A 16,979-nucleotide genomic window follows, 5' to 3' on the forward strand; every position below is an offset into this window, starting at 1 on the left:
TGAAATCCTAAACCCCAGTACTTCAGAATGTGATCTTATTTGAAGGTAGGTCTTTGCAGCGGTAATGAAGCTGAAATGAAGTCATTAGGGTGGACCCTAATCCAACATGACTGGTGTCCTTATAAAAAGGGGAAATTTGGACACGGCTATACAGGCAGAATGCCTATGAACGTAAAGATGGCCATCAACAAGTCAAGGAGAGAGGTCTGGGACAGAGTCTTCTCGCACAGCTCTCAGAAAGAACCAACCCTACCAACACCTTGATCTCAGACTCCCAGCCCCACAACTGAAAGACAATACATTTCCATTGTTTAGACCACCCACTTTGTGGTGCTTTGTTATGGCAGACCTAGGGCACTCACATAGTAACCAAAAGAAGAGGACAGACAAATCCCTCTTTTCCACTCTGAGGGGCCATAGAGAGAAGAGGAAAGGTGTGTCTTCCTCTCTCCTCATCTAGGGCTCTGGAAGAAGATCACAATAATAGGCTTCCCTGTACATCCATTCCCAGGATGCTGCCACTCAAAGTGAACTTGGCCACAGAGTCACAGAGTCAGGTGAGCAGGCTTTGGGCACATCTTGACAGCTTCCCTCAGTTCAAATGGGGTATACTGGAGGGGAAGAAAAATAATTTTCCCTCTGCCCATCTGGGTTTCGAGGCTGTGACACCATCACTACACCCACCCACCCACCCCCAAATAAGACAGATTAACAGGACAAAAACAAACAGAAGTTTAACAACATGTAACTCCCCAAAGTGGCCCAAGCCACCACCTTAAATACCATCTCCAGCTAGAGACAAAAGAAGGTGTTAGGGGGGAGGAAGGCAGGTTATGGGAGGTGACCAGGCAAAGCAGGGTGGCCAGGGTATGGTTGTTACGCAGATTTAAGTTCCTTCTCCATTGACAAAAGTTTCCAGAGATTTAGTTATTCTCTTCTGCCTGACAGAGAGAGAAAGACAACTTTACAGAGACTTCCATTATAAATGTTAATGTCCCTCACAACATGGTAACTTCTACTCCCTTTTTAGAGATTTTCCTATGTCTGCTGTTTCTTAAAAATAACCGACTCAAGATAATCCTTATGCCAAAGAGGCACATCCTGGGGTATGTATTTTGCACTCCTTCAAAATACAAGACCCCCAGTGACTGACAGAGTCTGAAGGGTGGGAGAGGACCAGAGGAGGTCACAGTAGCGGTGATGTGGTAGCTCTCCAGGGCCACCATGGGGGCCCAGCCCAGTGGGAGTCACAGCCCAGCTTTGGTCTAGACTGGGCCCCAACCAGACAGAAGCTTCAGCTGCAAGCCCTAGCAAGGCGAGCAGCTTCCGGATGGACAAGAGAGGTCACCCCTGAAGATCAGAGCACTGCTAAGCATCCCACCAATTCCCCACCACGCGAGCAAGATGTGTGTAAGCCTCACTCCATTCCATTTATTTTTTCCTTTTGTTTAAAAATGTTTATTTATTCTAAGGCGGGGGAGGGGCAGAGAGAGGAGAAAGAATTCCAAGCGGCCCCACACCCAGCACAGAGCCCAACTTGGGGCTCAAACTCCTGAACTGTGAGATCATGACCTGAGCCAAAATCAAGAGTTGCACACCCAACTGACTGAGCCACCCAGGCGTCCCCAAATACCATCTTTGAGATGGAAAGTGAGAGAAAACATACCTGACAGGCTGAGCCTTTTTAGTCAAGGGAAGCTGGGCACAACCAAATGACCAGATAAGACTAAATTTTTAAACCAGGACGGACGTTATTTTTTTCCTCACAGTACCAAGTCACATTATGAGTTTAAATTCTACCGCACACAAAATGCTTCATTATCACAGAATATGGGAGGCATGGGGGAAGAAGTGGGACTGTTCACCACCAAACTCTCTTTCCCTCACCCATGAGACACAAGTCTCTCGATTTACCTTTGTCACCCATCCATTTCTCTCCTCGTCCCACTGTTTCCATGTCAGCATTAGCCAGGAACAAGAGCAAGTCGTGAAGTTTCCTTCCATCTCCAAAACAAACCTTAAACTTAGGAATGAAAATGATAGAACGTTTTTTTCCCTAAACCAACAGTGTAAGCCAGCTGGACTGTTTTGTAAAAATATCACACCCTCTCGACACTTCACTGGCTGATTTGCATATGGTGCTAGATGATTTTTCTTTTCCCTCTTTCAATCAACTCAAGTAAATATACAACACTCAGCCAAATTACATCCTCTAGCAGAGGAGAGGTTTCAAAATGTTTTCTTGTTAATTGTTTACCTTAATCTGTTTGTTCACAATTTCGGAGACAGGCAAAGATGAATCGTCAGAACAAAGTTATTCCAAAGATTTTTTTGGGGGGGAACAGGCTGCAGCTGGAGAGTTGTTATATAACTTTTGTTATATGGCTCTTTCCATTTTCAAGGTGTTCAGCAGACGCTGACTAATTAACTCAGGAATTGATTTATGGGCTGGAGCATCCCAGCTAGCAGCAACAAGCATTTCACACTCGGCGTTGGAAAACATTCTCATTGCTTCCCCGGTAATGCTGAGCCCTCATTAGGAGGTAATGACCGTTCCCTGTTGTCGCTCCGTGAATGATGCAGTAACTAGGTTCATGAGCCACAGAAACTCGGGGATCACGTAATCCTCTCAAAGCAGGGACTCTGGCCCCCAACTTCGACACATGCTGATGATCCCTGAACACGTCCAGTGACCGCCAACTCAATACTGTCAGGCAGTTGTCTGCTGTGGTTCTGGTGGGTCTGAGTCAAAGGGAGTTGTTCACACGAGCATCTCCCCCTTTGGGGGTGTCAGAAGGAGACACGTGATTCCAAGGGTCGCCTGGAGAGATGCCAATCCAAGTCTGCTCTCATCCAAGATCAGAATTCTCCCATTAGACAGGCACCTGGGTGGCTCAGCTGGTTGAGCGTCCAATTCAGCTCAACGGTTCATGAGTTTGAGCCCTGCATGGAGCTCTGTGCTGACAGCTCGGAGCCTGAAGCCTGCTTTAGCTTCTGTGTCTCCCTTTCTCTCTGCCCCTCCCCCACTCACACTCTGTCTTTCCCTCAAAAATAAACATTAAAAAGAACTAAAAAAAAAAAAAAAAAAAAAGAATTCTCCCATTAGAACTTGTTGCTTTGAGGTTAAGAGATTATCGCTTTTTCATTATTATTTATGAGAAGCAACAATTTGGGGCCAGATATCGTGTCGTCCTTCGGGATTAAATAAGACCTACTCTTTACCGAGCAGGAGCGGACCATCTAGCTCATTAAATTTTAATTACTTTTACTTTCAAACAGGCAATTTTATAAGTCATTTTTATAAATTTGGACATTCATTCATGTATTCAATAAAAGCTTATTGACTAGAAGTTACAGTCTGGTAGGGATAGAAACCTAAATAAACCGTTGCAAGTGCCATATACAAGTTCCAAGGGCCATAATAAAGCACAGTTCCCTTCGTTGATCCTTCTTAAGGCAACTGGTCAGGGAAAGCTTTCAGACGTGTTAAGGCAGAAAACCTAAGGGCATTGACAGTCCGTCAAAGCGGGCTTTGGGAGAAGGATGCCGTCAGAGAGATCACTTACTTTCTGATTCTGTTCAAGGGCAGCTCAGCCATACGCCAGCTGCCTGACCCCAGGAGTCCTTGGAAAACACATGAAATCATTCTCACCCACTAAGATGGTATGACTAATGAGAGGTCTTGTGGTCGTGGCTTAATGAGGTGAAACGATTAAACTGTAATTAGCACATTTATTAGCTTAATATGAATCAATGCTTTTAAAGTTCCTGAAATGAATTTAATCTCCAAAATAAATTAAGCCCTTCCTACAAGCTCCTTCATACCGTTAACATACCGATTTTTTTTTTCTTCTTGGTATTCAGTCACAAATCCCATCCCCCACAAACAGTCTCAACCATGCAACCAGCCTGGGGGAAGCTAATCAAGTTTTATTGTAAATTGTTCTCTGGGCTGTTCTGAAAATTCCAAGGCAAGGTGAGATAGAGCAGAACTCCGGGTAGGATCAAATTCTCATTGATCATGACGACAGAACCATGTTTCTGGTAAAGCCAAAGACGGTGCTCCCTCGCCAGAGGGCCTGCCAGAGTAGGCAGGCGGCCAGCTCTGTGCTTTCTGCAGTCACTTGTTGCCTTTACGCATTCATCCATCAGGCTGAACACAGAATCAATAACTAGTCGCCCGGCAGGATTTTTTAAGGTTATTGCTCGCAATCCTTCATTTGATGGATGCCTGATGTTGGTCATATTGACTGAGAGTTGAAAAGTAGCTTTCTGATGCAGGTTTGATGAGTTACCGTTCTCTGCCAGATAAAGAAGTTTCTACAAAAGAAGAAAAATTACTTTTCTGGAATCTGCTCTTGTTCTACAGGACCAGAAATGTAGCTAAGAGGCTTGAAGTAGAAACACCAGACAACTCAGGCTTCGCCAAGGATGTTGCCTACTTTTGACAGGAAATTCCTCGTGTCCTGCACCCATACAGTCGACACTGGGACAATGTGGGGGTTAGGGGAACAGAACTCCCACCCTGGTGCAGTCATATAACTTTTGACTCTCCCGAAACTTTACTAATAGCCTACTCTTCATAGGCTTATGCTCTTAATAACATAAACAACACACATTTTGTATGTTACATGGATTATATATGGTATTCTCACATTAATCTGAACTACAGAAAAGACAATGTTATTAAGAAAACCATAAGGAAAAATCGAAAAAAATCCACATATAAATGGGCCTGTGCAGTTCAAACCTTTGTTGTTCAACAGTTAACTGCATTTTTAAAAGCCACTGTACTTTTTGCCCAAAAGATTTTTTTCTTTTTTTTTTTTAATGTTTATTTTTGAGAGAGATTGAGAGAGAGAGAGAGAGAGAGCAGGGGAAGGGCAGAGAGAAAGGAAGGGATTTTTTTTTTTTTACAGGATATAATTTTTAAAAGGAATTTTCTTTGGAAATGCCAAAACAAAGCAAAATCTATCAGATATCTGAGATGTGGTCTTAGAATAATCCTAAGCTACAATCAACCCATATCAAAAGTTGTAACTATCAAGTTCCTGATTTTATGATGAATTTTCATTTATCCAAAATGTTCCCAAATTCTGGGATATTTTTTAAAAAATTCAGATTGAGGGATGCCTGGGTGGCTCAGTCGGTTGAGTGTCCGACTTTGGCTGAGGTCATGATCTTGCAGTTCATGGGTTCAAGCCCTGTGTCGGGCTCTGGGCCGACAGCTCAGAGCCTGGAGCCTACTTCAGATTCTGTGTGTCTCTCTCTCTTTCTGCCCTTCCCCTGCTCGTACTCTCTCTCTCTCAAAATAAATAAACAAACAAACATACATACATTAAAAAAATTAAATAAGTAAATGAATTAAATAAAATAAAATTCAGATTGAAAAAGAGAAACCAGAGTGCTGGCTTTGGCAATAAACTCTCCTCCTTTCCATATTTGTGACTGCTTTCTCCAGCGGGGAGAAACATGCATTTTATTAATAAAAGGAGTTTTCTTCCAGCTTTTTTGAGGTATAATTGACAGAACTATAATATATTGTAAGTGTACATGTGATCATTCGATAGACGTATACGTTATGAAAGAATTCCCACAATCCCACAATTACCACATCTGCACCTCACATATTTGCTTTTTGGGTTGTTTTTTTTTTTTTTTAGGTTTTTTAGCAGGTTTTTTGTTTGTTTTTGGTGAGAATAGTTAAGTTCTCTCTTGTAGCAAATTTCAATTATACAATACACTAGTATCAACTACAGTCACCATGTTATAGATTAGATCCTTAGACCTCATTCGTGTTATAATGGAAAGTTTGTGCCCTTTTATCAACCTCTCCCCTTTACCCCCACTGCCCACCATTCCACTCTATGTTTCTGTGAGTTTGACTTGTTTTTGTAAGACTCCACACATAAGTGATACCGTGCAGAATTTGTCTTTCTCCATCTGGCTTATGTCACTTAGCAATCTCACCACCGTTCGCTATCTCTTCTCTTTTTGCTAATGGACATCCTAACAGGTGTGAAGTGATATCTCATTGTGGTTTTGATCTGAATGTCCCTGATGGTTAGTGGTTCTTCTGTTTTGTTTTTCCTGATGGTTAGTGTTATTGACCACTTTTTCATGTATCTCTATCTGTATGTTTTCTTTGGAAACATCTTCAGATCTGTCGCCCATTTTTTAAGTTGGGTTGTTTGGTTTTTTGCTAGTGAGGTGTATGAATTCCTTGTATATTTAACCCTTTATCAAAGAGGTGGTTTGCAAATATTTTTTTCCCCATTCTGTAGGTTGCCTTTTCATTTTGCTGATGGTTTGTTTCCTTTGCTGGCAATAAAACTAGTTTTAGAACTGTTAGCCCAGACCACTGCAAAAAGCAAGCCTACTAACTAGAGTTCAGTATTCGTTAAATTCATTTCTCCCCTGAGGTACAATTTGCATGAAGTGCAGTGCAGGCATGTTAGATGTGCAATTCATCGAGGTTTGATAAATCTACAGTCTAACCAAGATACAAAAAAAAAACCAAAAACCAAAAACAAAAAAAACCAAAAACAAAAAAAAAAACAAAAACAAAAAAACCACTTGTATTATTCCAGAATATTATTCCAGAAATTGCCCTTGTACCCTCTTCTGGTCAATCCCAGTCACCATAGACAACACAGCTCTCAAGTCCATCACCAGAGATTACTTTCAGCCTACTCCTGAACGTCATATAAATGGAATCATCAAACCCTTGTTCTTCTATGCCTGGTTCTTCTGCTCAACAGAATGTCTGGTTTTGCCATCAAGATTAAGCAAAGGTCATAGAAAAATCTGAGGACTATTTGATCTTTTATTATTCTCTGGAAGAAGATTTCTAAGATTAGAATGATTTGTTCTTTGAAAATATGTCAGAATTTACCTGTAAAAGTCCTCTGGTTTTGGTGTTTTCTTTGTGTGAAAAATTTAAAACTACTATTTCAATTTCTTTATAGATATTGGGTCATTTAGGCTTTCTGTTTCTGTTTTGAGACGATTTCAGTAGGTCATATTTTCCCATGAACTTGTCTAGCTTATCTAAGCTTCCAAATTTATCAGCATAAACCTGTTCATATATTCCTTATTTTAATTTTGGTTGGATCTGTAGTTACATAATTTTTTTCTTTCCTAATATTACTATTTTTTCCTTCATTAATCTCACCAGAGATGTAACTACTTTATTAGCCCCTTTTGAGGACAAAATTTTGGTTTTACTGATGATTTCTAATGTAATTTTTAAAATTATTATTGATTTCTGCTCTTATTTTGTATGTTCTCTCTCCTTCCACATTCTTTGGATGTATCCTATTGTTTTATTTTCTTCAGTTTCATTATATTGACACTTAGCCTTTCTTCCTTTTCAAAATAAGTGTTTAAGGCTATATATTTCATCCTAAGTATCGCTCATAAATATTTTAACATGTATAGCTCGCCTCATTTGAGAAAAGATTTATAAAGAGGCATATAGTACAAGATTTAAAAATAAGATTATGAAGGGGCGCCTGAGTGGCTCGGTCGGTTGAGCGTCCAACTCTTGATTTTGGCTCAGGTCATGATCCCAGGGTCATGGGATGGAGCCCCACATTGCCCCAAGTCCACACTCCGTACAGAGGCTGCTTAAGATTCTCTCTCAGCGTGCCTAGGTGGCTCAGTTGGCCAAGCGTCCAACTTCAGCTCAGGTCGTGATTTCACAGTTTGTGAGTTCAAGCCTCACGCTGGGCTCTGTGCTGACAGCTCAGAGTCTGGAGCCTGCTTCAGATTCTGTGTTTCCCTCTCTCTCTGTTCCCCCCCGCTCCCCCACCCCACTCACGCTCTCTCTCTCTAAAATAAAAAGACATTAAAAAAAAAAGATTCTCTATCTGCCCCATCCCTTGCTCATGCGCCCTCTCCGTAAAAGAAAATAATAATAATAATAATAATAATAATAATAATAATAATAATCAGATGAAGAGGAGATTCTTTAAAGATGGCAATGGTGGTTGCACAGGTCTGGTTTTAACTGAATTGCTTCTTCACATTTACAGTGGGTTTCTTGTTGGCAGCATGCAGCTGGGTATTGCTGTTTTTTTCCAATCTGATAATCTCTGCATGAGAATTCGATATTTATACAATTTATATTTAATGTAATTACTGATATGCTTTGATTTAAATCTTCCATACAGCTATTATTTTTGGTATGTTCCATCTGTTGCCCTTTTTACTCTTTTTATGTCTTTCTTTCACTGAGGATTTTTTATTATTCAATTTTATCTCCTTTGTTGTCTTACTGGCTATAACTCCTTGTTGTGGTAGCGTTTACTTTAGGGTTTACAGTACACATCTTATTTTATCCATCCACCTTCAAGCAATATCGTGTCACTTCACAAATAACACAAGAATCTTACAGTAGCATGCTTCAATTTCTTTGTAGGAATGTTTATTCAAGTACTTTGTCCATTTTGAAAATGAGTTGGTTATTTTGCTATTGAGTTGTAGGGGTTTCTTATATATTGTGGAAATGTACCCTTTATCAGATAGATGTTTGCAAATACTTTCTCCCATGCTGTAGCCTGCCTTTTCATTTTGTTGATTGTTTCCTTTGCCGTGCAGAAGCTTTTAGTTTGATGTAGTCCCAATTGTCTAGTTTAGCTTCTGTTGCCTGTGTTTTTGGTGTCATTTCCAAGAAATCATTAGCAAGGCCAATGTCCAGATTTTCTTCCATATTTTCTTCTAGGAATTTTACAGTTTGTCTCATTTTATTTGTCTTTTTGAGGATCGCCATCCCAGTAAATATGAAGTAGCATCTCATTGTGCTTTTTGATTTGCATTTCTCTAATGGCTAATGATGCTGAGCATCTCTTCATGTGCTTGTTGCCCATGTGTATATCTTTGTTGGAGAATTGCTTATTCAAATATTTTGCCAACACTTAAATTGGGTTATTTGCTTTTTTTTAACGTTTATTTATTTTTGAGACAGAGAGAGACAGAGCATGAACGGGGGAGGGTCAGAGAGAGAGAGAGGGAGACACAGAATCTGAAACAGGCTCCAGGCTCTGAGCTGTCAGCACAGAGCCCAACACGGGGCTTGAACTCACGAACCACAAGATAATGATGTGAGCCGAAGTCGGACGCTTAACCGACTGAGCCACCCAGGCACCCCGGGTTATTTGCTCTTTTATTGTTGAGTTGTAATTGTCTTTCTACATTGTACATGCAACTCCCTTATCAGATCTATGATTGATAAGAAATTTTCCCATTCTGTGGGGTGTCTTTTCATTCTCTTGATGGTATCCTTTAAGGCAGAAAAGTTTTAAATGCTTATTTTGTTAAATTTACTTGTTTTTTTTTCCTTTTGTGCTTGTCCTTTGATGTCATGTCTAAGTAACATTCCCTAATCCAAGGTTGTAAGGATTTATGCCTTTTCTCTTCTAACACTTTCACATGGTCTTTTAAAAAATAGTCTTTTGATATATCTTGAGTTAATTTATGCATGTGGTGTGCGGTAGGGGTTTTTCAACTTCATTGTTTTGCTTGAAGATATCCAGTTGTCCCAGTACCGTGTGTTAAAGAGACTATTCTTTCCCCCACTGAATGTCTTAGCACCCTCCTTGAAAATCAACTGACTGTAAGTGTTCAGGTTTATTTCTGAACTCTCAGTTCTATTCTATTAATCTGTATGTTTATAGTTATGGCAGGCAGTACCACATTAGCCTGAAAACTACTTATAGTAATAAGACATAATAACTATTAGTTATATGTATCAAATGCTTGGCAAGAATTTTCACAAAGGAGATGCAAGTAAAAAATGACAGAAATAAAATAATAGGAAAATTTAGTATACTTCTGTCAGTCCAAGACCAATCAAATGGATTAACAAATTAGTAAAACTATAGAAAACTTAAGCAACACAATCAACAAGATAGATTTTATAGATATACACCTAACTCAACTCTACTAATAAGGGGTACACATCCATTTCAAGTGCTCATGGAATAGTCAAGAATACTAGTCAGAGTTTAGGTCACAAGCAAAAAATGCTACTAATTTTTGGGTAAAAGGTGAAACATAAAATTAAATAGCAAAATTCTTTTTAAATAACAATAATAAGAACAGTATATATCAGAATCTGTGGGATAAAACTAAAGCAGTTATCAGAGCATTAAATGTCATACCAGTAAGTATTTTAAAATAAAATGAATTAAACACCCAAGTAAAAAAGAAAAACCAAAGAAAGTGGAAGACAGAAGAAATATACGAACAAAACTTAATGATTTAAGAAACAGAAAACCAACAGAAATAACAAATCAAAAAGCTGACTCAACAAAATAGGCAAAACACTAGCTAAGCTGATCAAGACAAAAAGTAATAGAACATAAATATACCAGAGTATCTGTGACAAATGGGAATCACCAACAAAGAGAAAGAAGTAAGGAAAAACCTATGAGACTACTTTGCACAACTCTCTACAAATAATTTTAAAACCTAGACGAGGGGCATCTGGGTGGCTCAGTCTGTTCAGCAACTGTCTCTTGATTTCAGCTCAGGTCATGATCTCCCAGTTTGTGAGTTCCAGCCCCACATCGGGCTCCATGCTGATGGTGTGGAGCCTGTTTGGGATTCCTTCTCCTCCCTCTCTCTCTGCAACCTCTCTCTGCCCTCTCCTGTTCGTGCTCTTTCTCTCTCTCAAAATAAATAAGTAAACTTAAAAAAAAAAAAACTAGATGAAAAGGATAATTTTTAAAGGATAATTTTCAATTTGAAAAAATTGATCCCAGTAAATACAGGAAGTCTTAATAGACTACCTATCATAGAAAAAATAAAATGGTTATTCACATACACATGCATGCACACACACACAACATAAAGAAACCAAACACAGGTGGTTTCTCAGGGTCTGTCCACCAAGCTTTCAAAGTTCAAATATTCCCAATTAGACTTAAATTATTGTAGAACAGAAACCAAATTTGTTCGATGAAGCAAGAATAATATTGACACAAAATTTTTTAATGTGATTTTTAAAATGTATTTATTTTAGAGAGAGAGGTTGAGAGAGTGTGTGAGCTGGAGAAGGGATAGAGAGAGAGAGAGAGAGGGTGTGTGTGTGTGAGAGAGAGAGAGAGAGAGAATCTAAAGCACATGGGGCTCCATCCCACAACCCTGAGATCACAACCTGAGCTGAAATCAAGAGTCAGACGCTCAACCAACTGAGCCACAGGGATACAAAATTCTGATAAAGATTGTTTCAAGAAGAAAACTGAAGAACAACTTTACTTACGGGTGCTGAGGAAATGATCTTAAATAAAATCATGAATATGAAAAGGTTCTCAACATCAATGGTCATAACGGAAAAGCAAATTGAAGTCACAATGTCATAGTACCATCATACACGAAATGGCTAAAATTTTAAAGGCCTGGCAGTACGAGAGTGACAAGGATGTGGAAGACCAGTATTTGAGCTCCCCCAAAGGCTGATGCTGAGACAAGGTTTCAAGGGCAGGTAATTTATTTGGGATGTGATCCCAAATAAAAGTGACGAAGACAGATAGGGAACGGAAGGCAGATAATAAATTATGCATGATCAAGCAAGTTACCACCGGGGGTAACTGAAGCTTAATCCCATGGGAACTCTGAAAGACACTGTAGAACACTTGCCTCAGAGTTACCCTACTTGAGGAGTGAGGGAACTGAGGGGTTATACACCAACTCCTGTCAATTATGGGTTGAGCGCGACTCCTGCAGGCAGTAACCTTAGAGTATTTTCCGGGATGCCATCTGCATGGGCGCAGCAGGTCCCAGCCTTCAGAGAAAGTCCTGCAGCGGAGACAGATGATGACACTGGCAGCTAGAAGTCAGGGTCAGTCAGTCAGTCACCCTACAACCCAGAGTGACCACTAAATGGACCGACTGGAACTCATAAACTGCGTGGGGGTGTAAACTGGTACAATTACTTTGAAAAATGCTTTTGGAACGATCACGAAAGCTGAAAATACCCTCTAACTACTCTTAGGAATATACCCAATGTAAATGAGCGCATATGCGCACCAAAAGGCAGGCACAAAAATGTTCACAGAAGCTTCACTGTAACAGTAAAACCTGGAAACAACCCAAATGTCTACCAACCCGTAGAAAGAACAAATTGTAGTATATGCAAACAATAGCATACATCAATGAAAAATAAAAACTACTAGGACACACAACATGCTTCAACCTCAGAAATATAATGCAGAGCCCACGTACTAGCATTCCATTTATATACAAAAAATAATTCATGGTGCTAGAACTTAGAATGAGTACATTTGGGAGTGACAGTAACTGGGGAGGAATGAAAGGGAGGCTCCTCAGATGCTGGTAGATCTACTGTGCCTGGATTTGAATAATGGTTACACTGGTGTATACATTTGTAAAAATTCTCTAAGCTGCATGCTTAAGATTTGTGCCATTTTTGCATCTAAGTCGTGTTTCAATGGAAAGACTTTTAAAAATCATATTTCCTTGCTCTTCCCACTGAATAAAGCAAGAATCAATGCATCAACCCAGTAGTAATCAGCACCCCGAGCCAAGACTGTGGTTTCTAAACACGATTTCCCATTAAAAGGACAAGGGATTTTTGAGAAGTGGCTGATTCTAAGGGGAAGGAGATGTAAAAGATAAGCCTGGATCACACAAGAGCAAGGACACTACTAAAGATCACTATACTTCTATCACAGGGACTCGGGAATGAATGAGTAATACCACACTGGTCAAAGGTAAGAAAATTTGAACAGTAAAATACAACAATAAATGAAATGGAGGAAATCATTTCAAATACATTAGTATCTATGAGTTAGTTCATAGTGCCATCAAACAAACCTCATTGGTCAACTTTGGAGACCGGAAACATTTGAAATATGACAAATAAGGTAAAAGAAGTATCTATTTTTGCTGTTTCTATATTATCTGCACTGTAACCAAATAACTAAAGAGAACAAGTTTCTATCTGCATTAGTACTTGAGCTAAAATAATGAGCTGACGGAATGAGAATATCACCCTCTTGTAGCTCCTAATGAATGAAAAGATCTAGACGCTGGTCATCAATGGCAGGTAACGTCACAAAAAAGAGAGACTCCAGACATGATATCCCTCCTGATGGACATTCCCAACACTACCCACTCGGTGGTTGTGCAACACTACAACAAACAAAATCTTCAAATACGCAGGGATTCTGACAATTTACATGAAACAAAAGGAAAAGAGGAACACGCTGAACAGTAGTATGGGGACGAAGACCAAATCTAGACCAAGGAAAATCTGTAAGACAAACATCTTCCTTTCTTCAAAGAAAATTACAATAAAAAATACACAAGAAAACGAGGGAGAATCAATAAAGATTTCAGAGTCATTAAGTCAATTATAACATATGGGCCTTATTTGTATCCCAATTCAACAAACCATAAGAATATAAATAGCAAGAGATAATCAGGAAAATGTAAATACCAACTGGATATTAGAGTATTCTTAAATTTTAGGTGTCATAATGGTATTGTGGTCTTTTTCTCTATAATTTATTTACTTTTTATAATGTACATCCGAGTTACTTAGCACATGGTGCAACAATGATTTCAGGAGTAGATTCCTTAAGCCCCTCACCCATTTAGCCCATCTCCCCTCCCACAACCCCTCCAGCAACTCTCTGTTTCTTCTCTATATTTAAGAGTCTCTTCTGTTTTGTTCCCATTTTTGTATTATTTTTGCTTCCCTTATGTTCATCTGTTTTCTATCTTAAAGTCCTCATATGAGCAAAGTCATATATTTGTCTTTCTATGACTAATTTCGCTTAGCATAATACCCTCTAGTTCCATCCACGTAGTTGCAAATGGCAAGATTTCATTCTTTTTGATTGCCGAGTAATATTCCATTGTATATATATACCACATCTTCTTTACCCATTCATCCATCGATAGACATTTGGGCTCTTTCCATACTGCGGCTATTGTCAACAGTGCTGCTATAAACATCGGGGTGCACGTGCCCCTTCAACACAGCACACCTGTATCCCTTGGATAAATATCTAGCAGTACAATGGCTGGGTCGTAGGGTAGTTCTATTTTTAATTTTTTGAGGAACCTCCATACTGTTTTCCAGAGTGGCTGCACCAGTTTGCATTCCCATGTGGTCATGTTTTTGTGGGGGGGGGGGGGGGAGTCCTTGTAGAGGTACATACTAAAAAATTTACAGATGAAATAATGTCTGGGACTTGCTACAATATGGAGTCCATGTTAGATGAAGTTAGATAAGGAAAGATTAGCCATGTTTTAACAATTGTTGAAGTTGAGCACGTTAGTTTGCTAGAGAGGCCATAACTAAGTAACATGGATTAACCTCAGAGATTTAATTCCTCATAGTTCCAGTGGCTACAAGTCTGAGATCAAGGTGTCGACGAGTTCCGTTTCTTCTGAGGACTCTTTTCTTGGCTTGCAGGTGGTCACCTTCTCCCTGTGTCCTCACATGGCCACTCCTCTGTGCATGAATTGTCTCTGTCTTAATCTCCTCTTTTATAAGGACACCACCATATTGGATTAAAGCCCACCTGTATGATTTCATTTTAGTTTACTTACTTCTTTAAAGGACCTTTCTGCAATTACATTCATATTCTGCAGTCATGTCTCCGAACATATGAATTTGGAGGGAACACAATTCAGCTCCTAACACTGGGTGATGATGACAATGGGGTCATTACACTATTCGTTCCACTTCTGTGTAAGTTTGAGATTTTCCAGAATAAAATTTCCATTTCTTAAATGAGAAAATCGGTGGAAGAGAAAAAATAGAGTTTGCTGTGAACTACTCCACTGAATCTAGATAGAAACATAGTCACTATTCTTTATTTTTCCAATTAGTGGCTCAATAATCTGTAGGCCGACTAGTAGACCATCTTTTACGTTCTTGAGGTGCCTCCATCCCCAGAGTCTAAGAAACCCAAGAGTATACTGAATCCAAAGTGCAATCAGACCTCCCCCAGTGCCGGCCACAGAGGAAACTCGGGTCTCCTTAGTTTAACCACTGACTGGACTTTGCTGATGCACAACGCTATTCGTTCCTTCACAACACAGTACACGTGCTTGCTTAGCACTGCAACAAAAGTGACCTTGATGGCCAATATTGTGACACTGGCTGAGATGTCTGAGGGAGGACAATTGCATCGCTTTATGCTGAGTTCAGATCGAAGTTAAAGTTCTCAGCTTTCAGCTCTTTTAGTGCATTTCAGGCAGTCTCTCACTAAGACGCTTCCAAGAGAACTGAGTCAGGATTGTTCCAACGCGTCATGGATTCATGATGGATGGATTCAACACTCAATTCATAAAGTTGAAATAAGATAAATATCCAAATTAGCTAAATGGGAGAAAGTGGTTAATACGCACAGAATCATAGAACAGCTGACTTCGATTTCTGGCAATAAGGTAGATTACAATAACTGAGAATCTTCCCGCCTGGAAATGTTGCACAAAATATAATAAACATCCTTTTAAATATATAACTAAATTTAAGATACAAAACAGGTGAACATAAGGGACGGGAAGCAAAAATAATATAAAAACAGGGAGGGGGACAAAACATAAGAGACTCTTAAATACGGAGAACTGAGGGTTGCCGCCAGGGTGTTGGGTGGGGAGGGATGGGCTAAATGGACAAGGGGCATTAAGGAGGACACTTGTTGGGATGACCACTGGGTGTTATATGTAGGGGGCAGATCACTGGATTCCACTCCTGAGTCATTACTGCACTATATGCTAACTGACTTGGACGTATATTTTTAAAAAGAGAGAAAAAATAATAAATAAATATATAACTAAACAGGCAAGAAAGTAAGGGAAATCCTTAAGGGAAAAGCCAGAAACAAAACCAAAAAGCAGAAGTTCAGACAGCTCTCATGAATTCTGCTGGACTTGACAGATGTTAGGGAAGGAAGACTTTTTCTCTATCCTTCAAGACTTTTCCAGCTCATCTAAAAATTAAATTGACATGAGACATTAACAGGAGGAAAAAACCCAAAGATTAATTAAGTGCACATGGCAGCCCATGAGACCTAAAGAAATGACTGAGGCTGACAGTTTTTATACTTTTTAGACAGACAGACAATAAATCTGTGAAGAACTGTAGGACAAAGAAGACTTATTTCAGGTGCTTTAATTACTAAGGAATCCTATAATTTGGGCAGGGGAAGTAATCAAAGTAACAAGACTTGTTTGTACAGCCGTCTCTACTCTGAATTCCCTACCTCTAGTAATTAGGATGTCTTTTTACCTTTCAGTTTTAGGGTAAGTGCCTTTTCCGTGGTAAATTTATTTCCTGCTTTCTGGAGACAAAGGGGGCTTAGAGTCCTTTCTGCACCGGCTGTTTCTTAAGTAACTTAATTTAAAATCATCAATTTATCGAAATGGCACATTTGGTCGGCGGGGGGGTGGGCGGGGGGGACTATCCTTGGCCCCTATATGGCCAAGCAGCTATCATTTTAATAGCCATGTTAGGACAAAAAAATAAACAAATAAAGACTTAGACCCATGGTAGAAAAATGGAGCAGAAGTTCTCAAGAGTCAGACCCTCCAGGCTGACGTCCCCAGTAAAAGCGTGAATTAAGAATATGGCCTATCAGCAATGCGATGTAACAAGAGAGCTTTCTGGTTTAATCCTGTGCTTCAAGTTTAAGTGTCTTCAAAATCAATACCACCTTGAGAGTTTGTCCATGGACCTTTTCTATCCTGTGTTTGCACACATTTGCACTACATTTGTGTAGGGATTTCTACATTGCAAGATTCACATTAAAAAGTCATTTCAGGCTGATAATACCCTTGGTATGCCTGAAAGAAAGAACTAGTTAGAGAGACACATCTTTAACCGAAGCCCAAAGGACTCCAGCAGATAAAACTCCACCAGATATGAGCTCACAACCCATAATTATAGATGATACTTAAAGAAATGTGAGGACTGAACCCACTCATACATAAATGAA

At 39.5% G+C, this 16,979-nt stretch overlaps 1 protein-coding gene across 2 annotated transcripts in view; it reads right to left on the reverse strand.

Annotated features, from left to right (window-relative positions):
• Positions 1–3,772: 3,772 nt before the first annotated feature.
• MTR (5-methyltetrahydrofolate-homocysteine methyltransferase) overlaps positions 3,773–16,979 on the reverse strand; it is a 131,143-nt gene continuing 117,936 nt past the window's right edge. For both annotated transcript variants that reach the window (XM_042961189.1, XM_042961188.1), the window contains exon 34: positions 3,773–4,320. In XM_042961189.1, coding sequence (XP_042817123.1) covers positions 4,242–4,320 — 79 coding nt within the window. In that variant the 3' untranslated portion in view covers positions 3,773–4,241. The remainder of the gene's footprint in view (positions 4,321–16,979) is intronic.

This window comes from Panthera tigris, chromosome D2 (assembly GCF_018350195.1).
Source record: "Panthera tigris isolate Pti1 chromosome D2, P.tigris_Pti1_mat1.1, whole genome shotgun sequence".
Lineage (NCBI taxonomy): Eukaryota > Metazoa > Chordata > Mammalia > Carnivora > Felidae > Panthera > Panthera tigris.